Here is a 21,584-nt window from a genome sequence, read left to right as displayed (position 1 = left end):
CCAGGATTTTGTTGAGAAATTTTAATCTATGTTCATTGGAGATATTAGTCTATAGCTTTATTTTATTTTATTTTTTTTTTTTTCTGTCATTGTCTGGTTTTTATATCAGGGTAATGCTGGTTTCATAGGAGGAGTTTGGTAGTATCCCTTCCTTTTCTACTTTATGGAAAAGTTTGAGAAACATTGGTGTTAATTCTGCCATGGAGGCCTGGTAAAATTTACCTGTGAATATATATGGGTCTGGAATTGTTTTATCTGGGAGATTTTTTAAAAAATTGTTTTGATTATTGTGCTTATTAGAGGTTTAGTTAAATACTTTATCTCATCTTGATTTAATTTTGGTAGCTCATATAAATCAGGAAACTCCTTCCTTTCTTTCAGATTTTCACTGAAAGTATGTCCTTATGATTTGGTGACTTTTTCATCTCAAATTTTATTGATTTGTGTGTCTTTTATTTGTTTTGGTCAGATTTGCTAAGGGTTTATTAATCTTGTTTATCCTACTAACTCTTTGTTTCATTGATTCTTTGTATTTGGGGGGTGTTCTATTTCATTAATTTCTGCTCAATCTTTGTTATTTCATCCCATCTCCTGATTTTTGGTTTCCCTTGTTTTCTTTTTCCAAAGCCTTAAGGTGAAGCATTAAGTTGTTTACTTGCAACCTATCTAAATTCTTAACATAGATACTTGTAGCTATAAATATCCCTCTTATAACTGCCCTCAGTGTGTCCCAAAGGTTTTGCTATGTTATACTGTTTGATCATTTTATTTCATGAAGTTTTTGATGTCCTTCTTGATTTCTTCAATGCCCATTCATCATTTTGTAGTGTATTTTTTAGTTTCTGTGATTTTTTTTTTTTGGGGGGGGGGATGGCAGCAACACATCTATTCCTTTAGTTTTAACGTTTTTTTTTTTTTCCACAGAGTTTTCCGAGCAGTTCTGACTCAGTTTCCTACCAGTCAAAGGCTATAGAATTCTTGGAATCATAAAATATAAAGTAGTACACTGAGTACATGGATGTATTTGATCATGACCACTTAGGGAAATTAAAATATTTTTATTTACTTTTGTAAACAAATTTTATTAATTTGTTCTCCAAATACTTCTCCCTTTGGCTTTAATGACACCATTTTATTCCTCCTCCATTTTTTCTTTACAATTCTTCCTCCCCTCTCAAGTTTCTTTCCTATATTTACTTACACACACAAACACATATATAAACATATGCTTACAGATATATATAAATATAGATTCTGCCTATAAGAAAAAAAGTGAAGCATGTTATTTGTCTTTTCTAATCAACTTTTTTTAAGATTTGGTTTTTAATTTGCAGTTGTTTACAATTTTCAGTTAATTAAATCATGTATTAATATTAGTGTTGACAATAGTGTGGTTCAAAGGTTCAATTATGAACTGGGTTGAATGCTTGTTCTCCACATGGTGCCACTACTTTGTAAGTCTGTGAAAACAGTAGGAGTTGGATCCATGTGGAAGAAGGGTGTCACTGGGAATGTGCCTTTCAAGGTTATTCCTGTTCCCCACCTCTTCTCTCTCCCTCTCTGCTTTCTGGTGTGTATGACTTGTTCAAAGTTCTCTCCATGCTTGTGCCACTATTATGTCCTACCTTAGCACATCCCCAGAGTCAGTACTTCCTATACCACTCGGCTGTAACTTCTGAGCTAAATTAATATTCCCTTACATTTTTCTGTTGTGTATTTGGTTATTCATACACTATAGTAACTCATGCAGACATCTCTCTTTTTTAATTTTTTTTTTTTTTTTCTTGAGGTAGGGTCTCACTGTAGCCTAGGCTGACCTGGATTTCACTATGGAGTCTCAGGGTGGCCTGGAACTCATGGCAATCCTCCTACCTCTGCCTCCCAAATGCTAGGATTAAAGGTGTGCACCATTGCACCCGGCTATCTCTGAAATTTTATCTGAAATTAGGAAAGAGAAAATTTACCCAGTAAAAGTTGTATGAAAAAGAAATTAAATATAGTTTCTTTACTTTTTCCTGACTGATAAATGTCATTCTACTTCGCACTTGTGTGACATTGACTGCCTTATATTCCATATATGCTTCAGACCATCAGTTTTGGCCATTCTGTAACTCATACATACCATTCATTATGGCAAGCACCAGTTCCATCAAAACAGTAAAAAGGGTGGAATTTATTCTTTTGTAATAAGTAGACACTGTATTTTTTTATTATGTCTATCAGTTGATGGATAGTTGAACATGCTCCAATAAACATTTTTGAGAAGATATCAGTACCAAAATTATTTCTTTTGAAAATATAGGCATGGGAATTCTACATCATACGGTAGTTCTATTTTTTAGATTTTTTTTTAGAATTAATGCTTTTGAGGAACTTATACAGTGTTGTCCATAATGGCCCTACTAAAGTCTATTCCTACCAAAATGGTCCAGCAGTTTTTTTTTTTCTTATTTATTTATTTATTTATTTATTTATTTGAGAGCGACAGACACAGAGAGAAAGACAGATAGAGGGAGAGAGAGAGAATGGGCGCGCCAGGGCTTCCAGCCTCTGCAAACGAACTCCAGACGCGTGCGCTCCCTTGTGCATCTGGCTAACGTGGGACCTGGGGAACCGAGCCTCGAACCGGGGTCCTTAGGCTTCACAGGCAAGCGCTTAACCGCTAAGCCATCTCTCCAGCCCCCAGCAGTTTTTTTTAATGCACATCCTTATCAGAACTTATGCTTGTGGCCTTTTTTATGATTACCAATTTTATAAGGGTGAAGTGATATTTTCATTGTAGCCCTGACTATGACTAGTAATATTGCTTTTGTATGTGTGTTTTCTAACACCTGTTGTCAATACTTCGTCTTTTTTTTTTTTTTTTGAGACATAGTCTTTTTTTCTAAAGGCACAAAGTGTCCTTAGACTCACATCCTCAGTCCCTCAGGGTTGAAATTATAGGAGTGCCAACCAAGTGTGTTCGCACACTTACTCTTCAGTTCTTTGAGAACCCTGTGTGTTCTGGATACCACCATAGGTCAGATGCATAGTAAAAAAATATTTTCTCCTATTCTGTATGTTGTCTCTTTGCTCTGTTGATACTTTCCTCTGCTGTACAGGAGCTTTATAGTTTTGATATCATCTCACTTTCCTATATTTGCTTTTGTTTGTATGCTTTGGGGTCTTCTTCAAAGCTCTCCTTGTACATTACAGCATTCCGAAGTATGCCTATGACCCCATTTATTTTCATCTTATATTTTCTCAGCTTCTGGCCTAAATATTGATGTCAATATTCTGTATAAGTAATTTTTTAACTAGTGAGAAAATTATATATTAACACTGGAATTTAAAATTCATTGGTGATACTATGATAGCATCTTATAGCTACAGTGACAAAATGTCCCTGAAAAACAGTGAGCAGTAAATGTGAGCCTATGTGCATTTGGGAAAATATCAGATATCCTAACATTTCTTTAAGATAAAGTGTTTATTAATATTTCCCTACTGGTTAGACTTTAGTCATCTTCACTGTCCAACAATAAAAACAATTACATACTTTATTTGGACACAAAAAACATTATTTTCTGGCTATTTCTAACTTGTGAACAATTCTGATTTTATATGTGATATGCATTTTCTAGGCACAAATATGGTCTCATGTGAACAACTATACTACAAAACAATTACAATTGTTTTTCATATCAACATAGAATATTCTGGAAGAAATTATACTATATAAAAATGAAATATTTACTTCTTTAATTTTGAAGTATGAAACATTAAAATGATTTTCTCTGTAGTAACCTTCAACTTTTATATTAGATCTTAAAAAATAATGAAAACACACTGCTAAAAGCAAATGTTTTATCTTTTATTAATCATACTTAATATTTACATGGACATTTAACTAGTAAGGACATTATGCAATGCTTCTACTTTATGCTTTAAATATTTGTGAACATTTGATTTTAAATGATGTATACATCAATATAAGATGTGTGAACAGTGGGATGTGTGCCATCCTTACAGCAATCATCAGAACCATTCCAATTTGATGGAACATGGGTTTATGTCTCAGAAATCTAAGATTTTTTTCAAGAACAAAACCCTGAAGGACTTCAGCATGCACTGGGTATACATGAACATTCGGAATAACTAGCTTCCATGCTTACACTGAACTCAACATGAGGCAAAGCCCATTGTTGTCCTGACCCTCTGGCTCAGTGTGTTGAAAATGCAAAGCAGTGAGGCATGCCTAAAGAAAACATTCCTCTGTGTTTGCCAGTTTCAGATTGCTGATATGGTTGCCATAAAATCCAACTGTCATCTCTGATAAAATATGCAGCTTTGATTAGCAGGGCAGTTTGTTTTCTGAATGCAAGAGACACACATGAATCTTGTTCTCTAATTGTTCTCATAGCTCAGGAAAATGAGGAAGAAGCATGCTTGTTTAAACAAACAATTCTGCTTCCAGCTGACCAATTGATCTGATTAGGAAAACAGCAAACCAATCAGATTTTGTGAGATTAAATACATCTTCTACTCTTGGCAGCCTGTTGTACATCATCACAGATTATAAAACAAATGAATGATCTGCAGCTAAGAAATCATCCGTGTCACAAATATTGGTCTCTTCTTACAATTGCTAAGGTAAACCAGCCTTTGGTAATTCTAGTTATTGTATGCTACAATACAAAACCAATTACCAACAACCATTCCAGGACTAACATATCGCCAGAGTGCGTCTGGACCTGTTTGCTGCTTGGTTCTTTACCGTCACTCTGTATGATCTTCTACTGGCTTACACACCAGCAGGGAAATTACAGAAATCTTTGTTCATGAAGAGTTTTCATTGCAGGAAGATCTCATTCTTGGTACATGATATCAAAGAACCCTTTAGCAAATAAAATCCTTCCAGATATATTATGACTTGGTCAAGGCTGCTTGATTACCACAACACAGGCACCTGCTCTCCCAATGTTCAAGGCCGCCATCTGTTGACAATTGTGGAAGGCAAAAAATTTAGTGTCATGGTAACTTATGTAATTTACAATAAACTTAAAGATTCAAATATAATTTCATAAATTATAAGTAGACCTGATTACATTTCCTTATCTCAGTCACTCATGCTGCAATAAAAATGGAAACACTGAAAATTCCACTTTAGAAAGCAATGATGTATATGTTAAAAATTATATAAACTGCAATCACTCATGAAAGCTTTCAGAAAATAATAAAAGTTTTAGTATTGACTTGTTATAGGAAAGTTTCCAATAAAGATTCATTCTGCAATTCTCATGGACAGTTTTGTGATTATATTTTGTAATGATACTTTGGAGTATATTTTAGAAGAAATTGTGATTGAATTTACTGCCTTCATTTTGAATTTATTTCCCCAGATACTATATTGAATTAAGTGTGTTATTCATTCATTGTAGGTAGAGACTTACAATGAAGCATCTTCAATATTTTTGTCAAAATAGGCCATAATTATAATCAGTATGTGTCTTATTATATATTTTCATTTTATGACAATAATTGAAATGAAATTTGTAACAGTGCTGTTAGATATAAAATTACTAGACACATATTAAAATAATAGTTCTATAGAGTTTCTAATGAAATTCTTCTTTGCAGTTAAGGTAGTGTATTAGAAATTGTATTTTTGATAGAAATTTTATCATGATTTTAATAGCATATCAGGATGAATTTGAAATTATGGAGTATTATTTCCAATTGGAAAGTAATTGAAGTGATAAAATATAAGAACAAAATATTCTGAGATGATAAGAACTATTTATTGAGAAGGACTCACTTTCTAAGAAGGAAATGAACCATTATCTACTAGTTCTTTCAAATGGACTTATTCTTACCCATCACACAACAGAAGATGAGAAAATAAGTCATGTAATATTTATCTTTTATTCCTTTATATTAATAATATATGTCTAGAGCTGGAGATATGGCTTAGTGTTTAAGGTACTTGCCTGCAAAGCCCAATGACCCATCTTTGACCCTCCAGGTCTCATCTAAGCTAGATGCACAAGGGGACATAACCACCCAAGGTTGCACACACGTACAAGGTGGCACACATGTCAGAGTTTGATTACAGTGGCTGGAGGCCCTGACACACCAATTCTCTCTCTCTCTCTCCCTCTCTCTTACTTTCCCTCTCACTCTCTCACATTAAAAAACGGCCAGTCGTTTGTGTTTGCCTCAAAAAATGATCTATGTCTAAAAACAATGTAATTTAACATTGTTCATTTTCCTTCTACCATTACTATGTAAGAAGGGAGTAAAGGAGCAGGTATAAACATGATAGACTCTTTTGATCTTGTTAAGAAATAAGTTTTAGTGGTGGTTGAGTGGGGAGTTGCAAAGCAAAAAAAAAAAAAAAAGAAAAGTTATAAAATTCCTCACAATCCTCTTTACATTGAAATCAAATTGAATATTATCCTCATATGATCTGTATGAAAAGTGAATGTGCTGAGTACCAATGACTACTATGTGAATAACACATCAGAGTATACAAACAGAAGTACATCTATTTTCACAATGCATTTTCTTCTATGTGAAACACAACATCACATTCCTTAGACTGGCCTTGAACTCATTATGCAGTTAAGGATGATATTGAACTTCTATTCCTCCTCCCTCCATCTCCTGAGTGCTAGAATAGGAGGAATGCACCACCATGCCCAGTTTATGTGATGCTGCTGGTGAACCTGGGGACTTTCATATAGTGGGCTGTGTCTCTAGCCCCATAGGTACTTTTTTATAGTTTGCCTTTCATTATCTAATTGTTTCCAAATAATACTTCAAGTCAAAGTCTTTGAAGGAGTTCTGACAACATATGTGGGAATGATGGCTGTTACCACTGAGAACTATGTACTTTGAAATGTACATGATGCTGTGAAGTACTGTGCACCGAATATTTATATACTGAGTAGTATATCTACATCTACACATACTTTGACATATGTGTGCATGCAATTCTGTATTCTCTGGGAAAAGTACTTGCTTCTGTTTTTCTTTCAACATGCTATTTCCCTGTGCTTTCTATGTCCATTAATGAATTCTCCCTTCCCAGTTGCTCAAGAAACATGCAAGGCTCTGGGACCCTTTCTTTTACCTCATGTAGTTCTCCCTGTGAGCATTTATCAAGCACTGTAAACATGTTCAATCATGTTAATTCTTCTATTCCTTGTTTTCTGCTGAGTCTAGGTTACAACTTTCCACTGGCTACCAATGGTTTTTCTTGTCTCTCTCCAATTTAAATTTCTTCTAATCATTTACATATTTTTATCAAATTTGGGTATTTAAAAAAATAAGTGAGGGGGGTCTGGAGAGATCACTTAGTGGTTAAGTCACTTGCCTGTGAAGTCTAAGGACCTAGGTTCAATGCCCCACTACCTACATAAAGCCAGATGCATAAGGTGGTGCTTGTATTTGGAGTTCATTTCCAGTGGCTGGAGGCCATGGCACACACATTCTCTCTATCTGTCTCTTTCTCACTCTCAAATAAATAAATAAAATACACTTTAAAAAAATAATTGAGATTAACCATTGCTGGTAAAAATCCATCCCTAAGAGTCTAACAGTCTTTAGCGTGACTTATGATGAAATGCAATATGGGACTTAATCTCCTCTAATTCCTGTTTCTCACTGTATTTCTTGCTCAATGAAACATGTCATACATTATTCCTACTACAAATGCTATTTTGAAGCCAAATCACTCCCCAAATATACATCTGGTTAATTTATAAACATGTTTGTCAAGCCTCATACAACATTTCATTTCCTGAAGGAAGATTATTTTTTTTTTGTATCCTGTGAGTAACATTTCATAGTTTTGAGATTCTATTTACTAAAACAACTAAAAATTATAATGCTATTATGTGCATTTAATATTTATACTAAATTACTTTATATTAAATTAAGTAACATTAATATTTAATATTAAGAAAATCCTTTTAAAACTTTTTTTTAAATTTAATTTATTAGTTTTCTTTTCAGTAAATACAGGCAGTTTGGTACCATTATTTAGGCTCATCTGTGATCTACGCCCTCCCATTAGACTCTCCTTGTTAATGAAAATGGGTCGTGCATTGTGGAGTTAGCCCCCAGTTATTGGTATGATACATGTCTCTGCAAATCATGACCCCTTTTAAAACTTTTGAATGATCATCTTTTCCATGTAATCAAAGTTAATTTTAAAATATATTTTCTTGCACTCCCTCCAGGTGTTGTAAATTTTAGTACGGGTTTTATGATGACCTGAAAATTTGGCCACAGAAGCAATGATATAAAATCAGGTGAAGATGTAGGCATCTTTCCACTCTTTCCAGGAATTTATTCATAGTCTCTTCTCTATAAATTATGTACAAAAGACTAAACTCAGGTTCAGCAGAGGAATATAATTACATTTTTTCAATTAGATTATGTGGCATACATCCACATATCTCCTCAACAGTACGCATTGTCTTTGTTTCTTTGTTGTCTGCCGATGGCACAGCACAGTGGCAGTAGGAGAATATGCCAGGAGAACACACAGAAAGCTAATCTTTCACTGAGTGAGTGGGAGGGGAATAAAGTTATTACTGTGTTTTGAAGTACACATTATTTTTCAATTCAAATTCAAGAAATCAACTCAATTTTAAATGACAAGGTAAAATTTGTTATACACACATGTACAGAAAGCAAAGGCATAAGTAGAAAACAAAGACATAAATATGACAATTGTTTCATACTGTTTCTATTACTACTTTCAATTCTATCCAACTCAGAATGTTTTCTAAATATACATATTCTTGGATGTTTTCATAAACTTTGCTTATTCATTCTATTGATTAGACTTTGATGGATGGCAATGAATTATGAGTATAAAATATATTTCTTCTACCAAGTGGATAAATGAAATAAGAAAGAAAGAGTATAATCCAGTAATAGTAGGGCTGTATGAGTTTGCTGAGGGCTTTATAAATAGAAATAATGAAAATATATAGAAATATAACCTCAAAGTAATTTAACAGTTTTAAAATTAATGGTTATTGTATTAAAACAAAGTTGTTATACAACAGCTGTGCTGTTTGCAAGATACTGTATGATCTGAATTTGTAGCAGAATACAGTTGACAGTAAATGGTCTTTTAAAGGCTTTTATCTACTATTGCTATATATACTATTTTGATTTCAATTTTAGTGGAATGATGATTATAATGGCTCTTCATTATAAAGGTATGATGAAGATTTTATATTACTTTATTTATGTGCCCACAAACTTACTTTATTTAATGTTTAATTGTAGAGGTAGTTCATCAAAAATTCATACCATTGAATGGGAACTATTATTTTTGTCAAATCAATAATCATGAATTCATGCAAAAGTCAATTTGGCAACCCTTGGGACGCAGAAATGTAAAACATGTAGATATATCCTTTAAAATTTCAGGTCAGTAATGTGCAAGGCAGTTATTATTGGTTTCCTTTTCATTTTGTGCCCTTTGGATATAGTATGTTTCTTTCACATCTGAACTAACAGGTAGAAAGTCAGCACTTGTTCTTTTATGAGTTATCTTTCTTCCTAAGCCATATATCTATATTTGTTAAATTCAAGGGTTTTGCTTTTGTGGAGAGAGCAATTTTCAATGATGGTAGCTCTATAGACTGGCCATTAGGCATTTGATTTTTAAACAATTTTGGTTTATTTATTTGCAAGGGGAGAGACATAGGGAAGCGCGCGCGCGCACACACACACACACACACACACACACACACACACACACAGATAGAGAGAGAACAGGTGCTACAGACCCTCCTGCCACTTGTCACTTCAAACAAACTCAAACACATGCACCACTTTGTGCATTTGGTGTCACATGGGTATTGTGGAATCAAACCCTGGTGTCAAGCTTTGCCAGCAAGAACCTTTAGTCACTGAGCAATCTTTCCAGCCCCAAGATTTTAATTCTGTTTTTCTTTGAAATTAGTCTATCGAAGTGAGATTGCTGATCAGAGCATATATCACTAAATGGATATATATCCACAGGAATATATGCAAACATCTTTTGTGTGTGTGTGGATAGCATGTGTGGTGTATGCATGTGGTATATGTACATGTGGATACACATGTGTTAAGGCCAGAGTTAGATGTCATGTGCTCTCTTCTATCGCTCTTCTTCCTTACTCCCTGAGACACATTCTCACTGAAGTTAGAGATCCCTCTGTTTCAGTTCTAATGTCTGAACAGTAAGTCCAAGTGATCTTACAGTATCTGCCTCCCTTATTGCTGGGGTTAGGAGCACATGTGGTCACAAATGGTTCTTCTTATGTGGGTGCTAAGTATTGAACTCAGGTCCTTACGCTTACACAATAAGCACTACTATCCACTCAGCCATCTCCCAGCTTTAAGTATATAAGTTTATGTCTTTAAAACAAACTTTACATGTTATATAGAGAAAATTCACTTTATTTCTATGCTCAAAGTCAGAACCCTTAATCTAAGGCATATGAAGATTTTCTATAAATCTACTTCAACTAAAAAGGTTTTGACATACCACTGGTCTCATTAATGGAGCATTTATTTGCATAAAACATTATATTTGGATTAAAGACAAAGTGGGTATAAATGTTGAGAGACTAATGAAAAAAGACACATAACAACCAACTATAAGGACACAAATGCAAGAATGTCCATTCTCCTTATTGTCAGCAAGGCTGCCTTAGCTCTACAGTCCAAGACATTTTCAACTTCAACTACAATGAATACTTGATCTGCACCCTGCCCTGGACAAATGCTTCTTTTTTTTCTTTCTTTTATTTTCTTTTTTTATTTGAGAGTGACAGAGAGAGAGAAAAAGAGACAGAGAGAGAGACAGAGAGAGAGAGAGAGAGAGAGAGAGAGAGAGAAGGAGAATGGGTGCACCACGGTTTCCAGCCACTGCAAATGAGCTCCAGATGTGTGTGCCCTGTTGTGCATCTGGCTAACATGGGTCCTGGGGAATTAAGCCTTGAACCGGGGTCCTTAGGCTTAGCAGGCAAGCGCTTAACTGCTAAGCCATCTCTCCAGCCCCAAATATTTCCTTAACATACTAATCAGCATGCAACTTAATACCTTATAACATGATTTGAATCTAAAACTACATACATGTTCAAGAGATGATGCATCCCTCATGATATAGCTATCAGTTCTCTCCATCTTGCTGAGTGTCTTCTAGCTTTGGACACTTGATACTTTGCAAATTACTTATAGTCCTTTGATCTTTATTTGGAAAGCTGAATGAGGGACTCAGGAGATGGTTCAATGATGAGCCCTAATACCTGAATTTGGATCCTCAACACCCATGTAAAAAGCCAGATACTGTAGTTGGCACCTGCAATCCCAGAATCCTATAGTGAGGAGGGAGGTGGAGACCAGTTAATGTGCTGGAAGCTCTAAGGCAAACTACCCTGGAGAATAGGATTGAGAATAAGAAATACTCATCCTTGGGCTGGAGAGATGGCTTAGTGTTTATCTTGCTGGCCTGCAAATCCAAAGGACCTAGGTTCAATTCTCCAGGACCCATTTAAGCCAAATGCACAAGGTGTCACAAGTATCTTGAGTTTGTTTGCAGTGGCTGGAGGCCCTAGCATGTCCATTCTCTCCCTCCCACTCTCTCTCTCTCTCTCTGTCTCTCTCTGTCTCTCTCTCTCTCTCTCTCTCCCTCCCTCCTTCCCTCCCTCTTTCTCAAGCAAAGAAATAAAAATAAAATATTAGAAAAGAAATATTCAACCTCAAATGAGATAAAGGTGAGGATTTGTGTGTGCATTCACAGACATGAACAGACACAAAAAATTCAGGAGGACAATATTATCTTTTGTTTATGGCTGTGAAGATTCCTATTTGGAATTTCCCATAACAGTGAGAAGGTTACTGACACCACATGTAAAAGAAATGTACACAAAACATTGTTTAAGTAAGTACTTCCAAACTTAGCACAAGAGAGAACTAAATTACTTTTGCCCAGGGTAGTTAGACCAAGTAGATTAATATTTGGTGTCACTATCCTCCAAAAGAGAAAAAAAAAATTCTTTGGAGCTGTTAGTGAGTTGCACTGGAAGTAGTCTTACCTGTGTCCACTCATTAGTTTGTGGGTCATAAGATTCCATGGTGTTGAGATAAGTTTGCCCATCATAACCTCCAACAGCATATAACCTGTCACCAAGGAGACAAACCCCAACAGCATCTCTGGGCATACTCAAAGGAGCTACCATGGTCCATGTGTCTGTTTTAGGATCATACCTGAAATCAAAAACAATAGAATATAATTAATTCTAATCACTATCAAGCCTGGAGAGGTAGCTCAGATGGTAAAGTGCTTTCTTGCTAGCATGAACATTCAAATAAAACTAATCACAATCAATTTTACTCTATTAATTATATATATATATGATTATATAATATAATTATATTATTATATAATTAATAATAAATATTATTATATTATTATATATTAATTATATATTATATAATTATATATATATGATTTGAAAAAAATATGTATATATATATTTTCAAATCATGGTATGAAAATTAAGCTTTTGCCTACAAATTCAGTTATTTGGGAAAATGGATGTTGTAGAGTTAATATCCAAAATATTTGACTTTCTAAAATATTAAGGTACTTAAAAATATAACTAGACTCTTACATTTATACAGGTTTAATAAAAATAAATGACATGATTTATTTTCACATGAAGGCCAGTTATGAACCTCTTTTCTTAATTTGCTAGAAAGAAAAGGAATATCTTTTACAAAAGTACTGTAATTTTGAGCTGGTTGTAGTGCCACAGACATCTAAACCCAGCACTTGGAAGTTCTAGGCAGAAGGATCAAGAGTTCAATGCCAGGCTGGGCTACATAATAAGTTCAATACCAGCCTGGGTTATATGAAACCCCATTATCCAATTTTAAAAGAAAAACTAATTAGAAGAAACTAAAGAAAATCAGCAACAAATTCCACAACATCTATATCTTTTTATGGGTGACATTTGTAAACTTCAAGAAAGTATGTTAGTTCAGGCAAATATGGGCTACATAGTCAGCCCTAATTCAACTGGTGAGTGAAAACAAAGGAAAAGGACTACAGAAACGGTGCGGGGCTAAGGGTGCATGCTAGCAAAGTCTGATGGCCCTGGGTTTCATTCCTCCATACCCATCTAAAGCCAGATACATAAAGTGGCACATATGTCTGGAATTTGTTTACATTGGCAGGCACCCATTCTTTTCATTCCCCCTCTCTCTTTCTTTCTCTGTGTGCTTATGAATATAAATAAATTAAAATATATTTAAAGTACAAAGAAAAAATGCCCAAGCCAAAGAAATATTTGTGTGCATTGAACAGTATGCTAAAAATACTTAGCATTTGAAATTCAGAGAATTATTTAAGCATGAAGAGAACTGTTATAGTCAGGGCATTGCTCGGGTCATAATGACAGATTTGCAAAGCAAGAGATTGAAGCCAGGTATTCAATTTTATCTAAATAGCAACAACCATAAAGAGGTTTCATTTTCAAAACCATTTAGTTACAACATACAACACATATGCATTGGTGTATGTATGTAAGTATGTTTTGCCTATGAATGTTTTGAGTAGCAAAAACTTGGAGAGATCATTTTATTGACTGATCTTACTTTAACTCATTACTTAATTTATTACTTACTTTATTTCAGTTAGAAATCAATGACAAACAACCCTTTGCCTTTAAACTGAAATTGGCATTTCAAACACCTAAATATGCTACCAGAAATGCAATAAGGAAAGCATAAAACATTAATAAATGAAAGCATTTTCTTATAACAAACATATATTTGCTTTCCTGCTATGGCACATTTTCATCAATTTAAAATTTCAATATCAGGCTTATAAAACAACAAACATTTTGAGTTTATTGAAATAAAGTCATCAAATGTGAAATTTATAGAGAATATCCATAATAATCAATACCCTGGAACATCTCAGTTGGAGCCCTACGTATCTTCAGAAGGCATGTGTGAAATGAAATACCAGCCCCATGACTGTCAACCATGGGTCACTCTGGGAGACTGTTCAGCACATGCACATCTGAGTGACAGGCTGCACAACTGAGTGCAAAACATCACACATATACAAAAGGGCCACAGACATGAAACACACACAATGGCCAACATAGAATCAATTCTACCTGAATCTTTAAAAAAATATTTAAATATTTCCACAAACATCTTGAAAGAAATATGGTAAAAACAAATGAGAAGTCTGACAGAAAAGAAATCAAAGGATACCACAAATATGCAAAGACTGTAAACCAGAAATTAGGACATTTTACAAGATAATTAAAAGCACTTTTAAATAAGTCAATGAGAAAATAAAAAAATAAAAAGATAATGAATGAGGAAGAAAAAGTAACAAATAATTCTAAATTAAGAGTAAGCTAGTGGCTGGAGAGATGGTTCTGAAGTTCAGACACTTGCCTACAGAACCAGGTGACCTGGTGTGGTGGTTTGATCCAGGAGTCCCCCATAAACTTAGGCATTCTGAACACTCGGTACCCGGCTGATAGAGATTTGGGAATTAATGCCTCATGAAGGTAGTATAATGTAGGGGTAGGTTTCTGGGTATTACAGCCAGTGTCCCTTGCCAGTGTTTGGCACACTGTCCTGTTGCTATCTTACACTTTATGTTGTCCAGGGGTGATATCCACCCTCTGCTCATGCCATCCTTTTCCTCTGCCATCGTGGAGCTTTTCTTTGAGTCTTTAAGCCAAAATAAGTCTTTTTTTTTTTTTTTTTTTTTTCCCTACAAGCTGCTCCAGGTTGGGTGATTTCTGCCAGTAATGCAAACCTGACTGCAACAGTATAGTTGGTACCAAAGGAATGGGATTGCTGCTAGACATCTGACTGCTTTGGCCTTTTGGAGCTGATTTCCAAAAGAAATGTGGAAGGATTGAACCTTTGGCCTAAGAGACACCTTGTAGTGCTGTAAGCACAGCTTGATGGACTTTTCTAGTCAGAGTTAAAAAAAAAAAAACCTGAATGCAGTAAGAACTATGGAATGTGAGGTTTGGCTTGTGTGGGTGAGAAAGAGCTTTTCCTGGACTGGGCTAGAAGCAGTTTGTGTGAGAGGCTTGCTATTATGCCCATATTCTGAGGGCTTGTGCAGGGTTGCATTGCACAGAAATGGACTTATGTGAACAAATGGATATGGCACAGAGAAAATCAAATCTTTGAGGAGAAACTGCTGCCAGTGCAGCTGCAATTGTATGAAAGATTACAACCATTGAGATTGGGCCAGCTGGCCTGCATTGCAACAACAGAAACAATGCAGTCTTTTAAAGTGGACTGATGCTGAAGTGTACTGTTCTTTCTAAATCTTCTTTATTACTCCCTAGAATAACAACTTGACACTCTGCCTTGTATTGTGGAGTATAGGAAATGCAAGAAACAGGGGGTCATTCAATTTGCAGCATGGTAGTGTGTTTTGGAAATGGCCATGGGCAGTGTGAAGCATGTTTGCAGGGTTTTGCCTATATGGAGACCCAACAGAGCCATGAAGATGGACCGTGGGTTGCAGTGGACCATGAGTAGATGCTGGGACCACATGAAGGCTGTGAAGGAGAACTTCTGGCCCCAAATGAAATGTTCCAGGACTGCGCGTAGCCAAGCTGGAGGAGTGGGATTGGAACTCCAGAGACTTGTTGCTGACTAGAATTATTGGATGTGGAGACTTGTCACAAGCTAGAGTTGTTGAACTTGAAGCTACAGAGTTTGGTGTTTTCCCTGTTTAAGACTTCTTTTGCTTGAGTATCTCTTTGCTATGCTCAGTTCAATTGTTTTGCAATATGAGTCTTTCTTCTGTGCCATTATGGGTTTGGGGGAACTTTTTGGTATTATGGCTCAGTTAAAAGATCTTGGATTATGGAGATGTTTCAACAAAATTAGGATTATAAAATTTTGGGGACTTATTTTTGTTGTTGTTGTTTGAGGCAGGTTCTCACTCTAACTGAGGCTGACCTGGATTTCACTACGTAGTCTCAGGCTGGCCTCAAACTCATGGCAATCCCCCTACCTCTGCCTCTTAGAGTGCTGGGATTAAAGGCATGCACCACCACTCCCGGCAACCATGGGGACTTTTAAAGTTGGAATGAATGCATTGCATTTCACATCATGTATGGTTATCAGTTTATGGGGTCCAGGGGCAGAATTTGGTGGTTTGATTCAGGTGTCCCCCACAAATTTAGGCTTCTGAATGAGAGTTTCTTATCTGATGGATACTTGGGGAGTAACACCTCCTAGAAGTAGTGTATTGTTGGGGGTGAGCTTATGGGTATTATAGCCAGTGTGCCCTTGTCAGTGTTTGGCACCCTCTCCTGTTGCTATTGTCCACCATATGTTGGCCAGGGGTGATGTCCACCCTTTGTATATGCCATTGTTTTCCCCCACCATCATGGAGCTTCCCCTCCAGTCTGTAGGCCAAGATAAACCTTCTTTTTCCAGAGACTGCTCTTGGTCCAGTGATTTCTGCTAGCAATGCAATCCTGACTGCAACAGCCAGGTTCAATTTCCCAGTACCCACACAAAGCCTAATGCACAAAATGGCACAGGCGCCTGAAGTTTGTTTGCTTTGAATAAAGAAACTGGCACACCCATTCTCTCTCTCTCTCTCTCTCTCTCTCTCTCTCTCTCTCTCTCTCTCTCTCTCTCTCTCTCTCTGTGTGTGTATGTGTCTTGTCTTTCTCTGCTTACAAATAGGTAATAAAAATAAAATGAACTAGAAATATAATAAAGTGCACATCAAAACTGAAAGAGAATAAAAGTTAAAGGGGATATATAAAACTCATAATTTTAATGTTACAAAGGTAAGAGAGTTTATTTCTGTAACAGTAGCATTGTGGCTAGGTCAAAAATTCCTGACTGAGTTTGATTGCTTCTTGAATTAATTTAAAATGCTTGGGCTTGAAATATTGTTATTTTTTTAAATACAGCAGGGAACAGAGGCAAATGAAATAGATGGAATAGGATGAAAAAATATGCGGAGTTACTGAAGCTGGGAATGCATATGAATGAGGAGCTTATTGCATTGCTTATTCATTTATTTTTGTTTAATTGGAAATTGTTCTAGTTAAATCACTTTAAAATAAATAACTTGCAATACATTACAATTCAGTGAAAAAACAGCATTCTTTAAATTAAATTTATTCTTCAATAATGTTCAGCCTGGCTTTTGTTACAGTCGTATGTGTGTGTGTGTAGCTTTTCTTGAGGTCATCATTTAGACTTCACATAATTATTATTTTGCTCTGTAGAATTTCTTTTTCATCTTCTGTCTTTAAGGAAGATTTTATAATATTGCAAAAGAAGGAAAAAGTCAGTGAGGTTAATAAAATAAATAATACCAATGCACAAGGAAATAATAAACAAATCCCCAATATTTAGTGAAATGCAAAATAGTGACACGATTTTGAATCAGACAATATTACAAGGGGAATTAAGCAAACATTAAGATCTCCCATATTCAGGTACACATCCAGAAATTCTAATCTACCTTATAATTACATACTGTTTTTATCTTTGCATATGCGTATGTTTATTGGTGTGTATGTGACTGAAAATATGGGAACAGTGCATGTGCATATACAGTTAACTCTGGGGGTCATCTATCTCTTTTTGAGACAAGGTCATCCACTGCCTGGGGACTGCCAATTGTGCTAGCTTTACTGGCCAACAGGTTCCGTGTTTCCCCTCCTTTACCTCCTCAGCACTTGGATTACATGTATGCACTATCATATTGGGAATGTTTATATCATTAGTGGAAATTAAGCTTAGGCTCTCACTGTTCCATGACAACTTTAGTGACTGAGTTGTTCTCCAGCACTATGTATATTCATTTATGCTTCACAAATATTCTGAAAATAATTTAAAATTTACAATGCCTTCTAGACAGTCTTTGAATTAGAAGTACCTGTTTGTGGTGGTATGTAGCATTAAAAATATGTGATAATAATCTCTAATAGGTGATATGGAATGGTGATTATATACAAATTCACAAATCACTAGAAAAATTAAACAAAATCAAATTAGTTGTGGAGTCTCCCTCTACCTGGGACATCAGGTTCTACCCCAGAGGTTTAGGAATTAAGTACACATATTCAAAATCACTCATTATCCTGAAACTCTTATTCATGATCCTAAATTGATTTTCCATATTCCAGAACTATGTATTTGAGTTGCCTTTTTGCTTGAGACATAAAAAAAATATTTCTAAAATGGGGTATTTTTTTTCTTATTTTCATCTTTAAAATACTATAGAGGTATAAACATTTTTCCAATCTTTATGAACAATGACTTACACTGCTGTCATACCGTTTTTTTTGGCATGTGTATGTGGTGTGGGGTGCATGTGTGTAAACATGCTCATGTGCATGGGGGTGGATGTATGGTGCCTGTCTGCACATGCATGTAGGAGTGGAGGCAAGATGTTAAAGTATTTCTCAATAACTCTCCACTATATTTTTGGTAGCCTTTCAATTAATCTGAAATAAATCAATTCAGCTAAACTTCCTAGCCAGCATGTCCTAGGGTTTCCTCTCTTTGCCTCCTCAGGTCTGGGTTTACAAGTACTCCTGTAATCACAGCTGGCATTTTGCATGGATTCTGGGGATGCAAACTCAGGTTATCACGCTTGTGAGACAAGAGTTTTTCCAACTGAACCATCTCCCCAGCCTCTTCCATGTCAATTTCTTAACAAGTTTTAATTGAGTTTTAGGTTTATTTTCACTCTGCTCACAGATTATTCATTATTATTTATTTATTTATGATAAAGAGAAAGACTGAGAGAGATGAGGATTAAGGGAAGACAGACATAGAGAATGTGTGCACCAAGCCTTCAGCCACTGCAAATGAACTCTTGTCACGTGTGCTACCTTGTGCATCTGGCTTACATGGGTATTGGACAATCAAACTGGGGTCCTTTAGCATTGTAGGCAATTGCCTTAACTGCTAAGTAATCTGTCCAGCTCCATTGTTTTGCACTTCTCATGTTCTCTGTGCTTGATGGCCAACTGTATATCCAATTTGATAAAAACTAGTTCTTGTATTTGTTTATTTTTATTTTCACAGTTTTGTTTCACATCTGTTGAGTTTTGAGAGTTCTTTCTATATTCGAAATAAAATAAATATTTGAAAAAAAAAAGACAAAGAAAAGCAGTTGAAGCAGTGTTCAGTCTTCCTTACTTGCATCTCACCTTGGCCTTCCTAGTCAGAGGATGAGCTCTGTATAATGGTATCTAGTAAACTTTATTGTCCTTAGGCAAGGAAAACTCCAGTAAGTGTGGCTAAGATCCACTATAAAATGAAAACTAGCTGAAGACATGTAATACTTACAGAACAAATACCTTATTGAGGTATCATTAACTTTTCAAGCTTTATTCTCATTTCTATATTTTAAAGATTATTTCTGACCTTAATACAAATACAATTGAGAGTATTCATTTACCTGAATTTAATGAACAATATTCAGGTAATAAAAACTAAATACAGAAGTGTCTTTTAGCAAGATAAGTTTGGCTGCAAAAATTAAACCAAACAAATAAGAAAACAAGAAAAATGGAAGGGACTCCTTATCCTGTGAACATGGATATGTTACCCTGAAAGAGAGATTTGCAGATTGAAGGAAATCAGTTACAATTACAGTAATTTGAATAGGTTATTCATAACTTGAATGACTAAGAGTAGCAATAGTGCTCTTTTAAAATAAAACTTGATTTTTTCCTGTAAAGAAAACTAGCATCTACTAGATTTCATGAGATTATCAAAACACATGCACTCTGACTATAAAAATACTAAAACATTATTTGATTGTAAATTATTCTAATAAAATGTGCATTAAAATGGCATTAATAACTGTGAAGTGCCCTTCTATAAATTCTTGCTCAGATATTTTCAAATATATGCATTTCTACTGGATAGTAAAGTATGTGATGTCTGCATGAAAGAAAATGCATATATGGAAATGTCAGTGCTGCAATTTGATATACCACAGTCCATGTTGATATGTATACCTACAAGGAAAATGTCAGGGGCTCCACTTAGTTCCTTTCCAGCAAGTGGGCTTATGTGTCCTTGATCATTTGAGCTTTCCTGGAGGATGATGAAGGTCAGATATGGGAGCTTTAATTTACATTTTCCCTATGACTGAGGGAAATTAAGGGAATTGCTTTTTTTTTTTTTTTTTTCTTGAAGAGCAGTTGGGCAATTATTGCAGATTTTTTTTTAACGTTCTTCTGTAAAACCAATCTAGTGTATTTACATATTGGAAATAATGCATTTGTTGTGTATACATATTGGAAATGCTTTTTCTCCACTGGCTGACTTACTTTCTTACCCTCATAATGATGTATTTTGAATATATTTTAACAAAAGCATTTTTTTTCCTATAGGAATGATGCTTTATAGGCAAAAGTGTTTCATATTCCAGAATTCTAAACATGTTCTTGTAGATTGTACTCTAAGAACTTCACTCTTTTATGGTTTTTTTATCTATATAAAAAAAAATCCACTTGAAATTACTTTCAGTGTGATGTGAGATAAAAGCTAAGAGTCATGTTTTCTGTGAAGCAGACAAACCACTCAACCTGTGGTGGTGCTGGGTCTTCCCCTCTGCCTCAGCTTCTCATTTGCAATCATCTTTCTTCTTCTAGACACAAATGCACCCTTTTCATCTACTGATTTTACTTTTAACACCACAATGTCTCAGTTAAAGTGGCAGGAGGTTTCGTGTAATTCTTATTCCATCATCTCAGAATTTGAGGTGCTTTTCATTTTTATTTAATTTGTATAATTACTTTAAAGTAAATGTACCCAAGACCACAGCACACAAGGCATTTTCAGCTTAATAACTATTTCCTTGAATCTATGAATAATGTTTTTGGACAAGTTATGCCTATCATGTTCAGTCTTTGATTCTAAGAAATGTGGCATGTCCCTTCATTTATTTTTGATATCTGGAACAATTTCTTATGTTTTGTCTAGTGATAAGAGACACTCTGTTTTATTTTGATTTACTTGTAGACATTTTTGAAAATATTACTAATGAATGTTCTTATGCTGTTTATGTCATGGAATTTTGACCTCATGCAGAAATGCAACTAGTTTTAAAAATTAACTGCATATATAGTAACATAATTAACTTACTTATCAAATTTAATCATTTCCAATTTGATTGCAATTGAAGTATTCTTAGATATTTATTATGTAATCTTGAACACTGACATTTTTATATACTCATTTCCAAAAGTCATTAACTTTCTCTTTATTGTATTATTATAACAGATTATTTACTAAAATGTTGATTAAAAGTAGTATTAACCATAACTTTGCCTCATTCTATTGTAAAATCTCAAAAGACTTAAATATATAACAAAATAACTTTTGTCAATTCTCACTATTTAATTATGAGAATGAATTTTTTTTTCCAAGTTTGATGACATTTTTAGTTTCTACATATTCAGATGTTAGATTACTTTAATATTCGACTGAACTACATTAATTATATTTTAGGTTTTAGAATAGACCAATATTAATTCTGA

The 21,584-nt window shown here is 34.9% G+C and overlaps 1 protein-coding gene across 1 annotated transcript in view; it reads right to left on the bottom strand.

Annotated features, from left to right (window-relative positions):
* Window positions 1–3,832: 3,832 nt before the first annotated feature.
* The window catches only part of Klhl1 (kelch like family member 1), a 382,842-nt gene continuing 365,090 nt past the window's right edge, over window positions 3,833–21,584 (bottom strand). Inside the window, exons 10-11 of the mRNA XM_004651015.2 lie at window positions 12,090–12,261; window positions 3,833–4,976 (exon numbers count right to left, since the gene is read on the bottom strand). Coding sequence (XP_004651072.1) covers window positions 4,917–4,976; window positions 12,090–12,261 — 232 coding nt within the window. The 3' untranslated portion in view covers window positions 3,833–4,916. The remainder of the gene's footprint in view (window positions 4,977–12,089; window positions 12,262–21,584) is intronic.

The sequence above is a fragment of the Jaculus jaculus genome, chromosome 3, assembly GCF_020740685.1.
Source record: "Jaculus jaculus isolate mJacJac1 chromosome 3, mJacJac1.mat.Y.cur, whole genome shotgun sequence".
Lineage (NCBI taxonomy): Eukaryota > Metazoa > Chordata > Mammalia > Rodentia > Dipodidae > Jaculus > Jaculus jaculus.
This window is presented reverse-complemented; position numbering and strand designations above follow the sequence as displayed.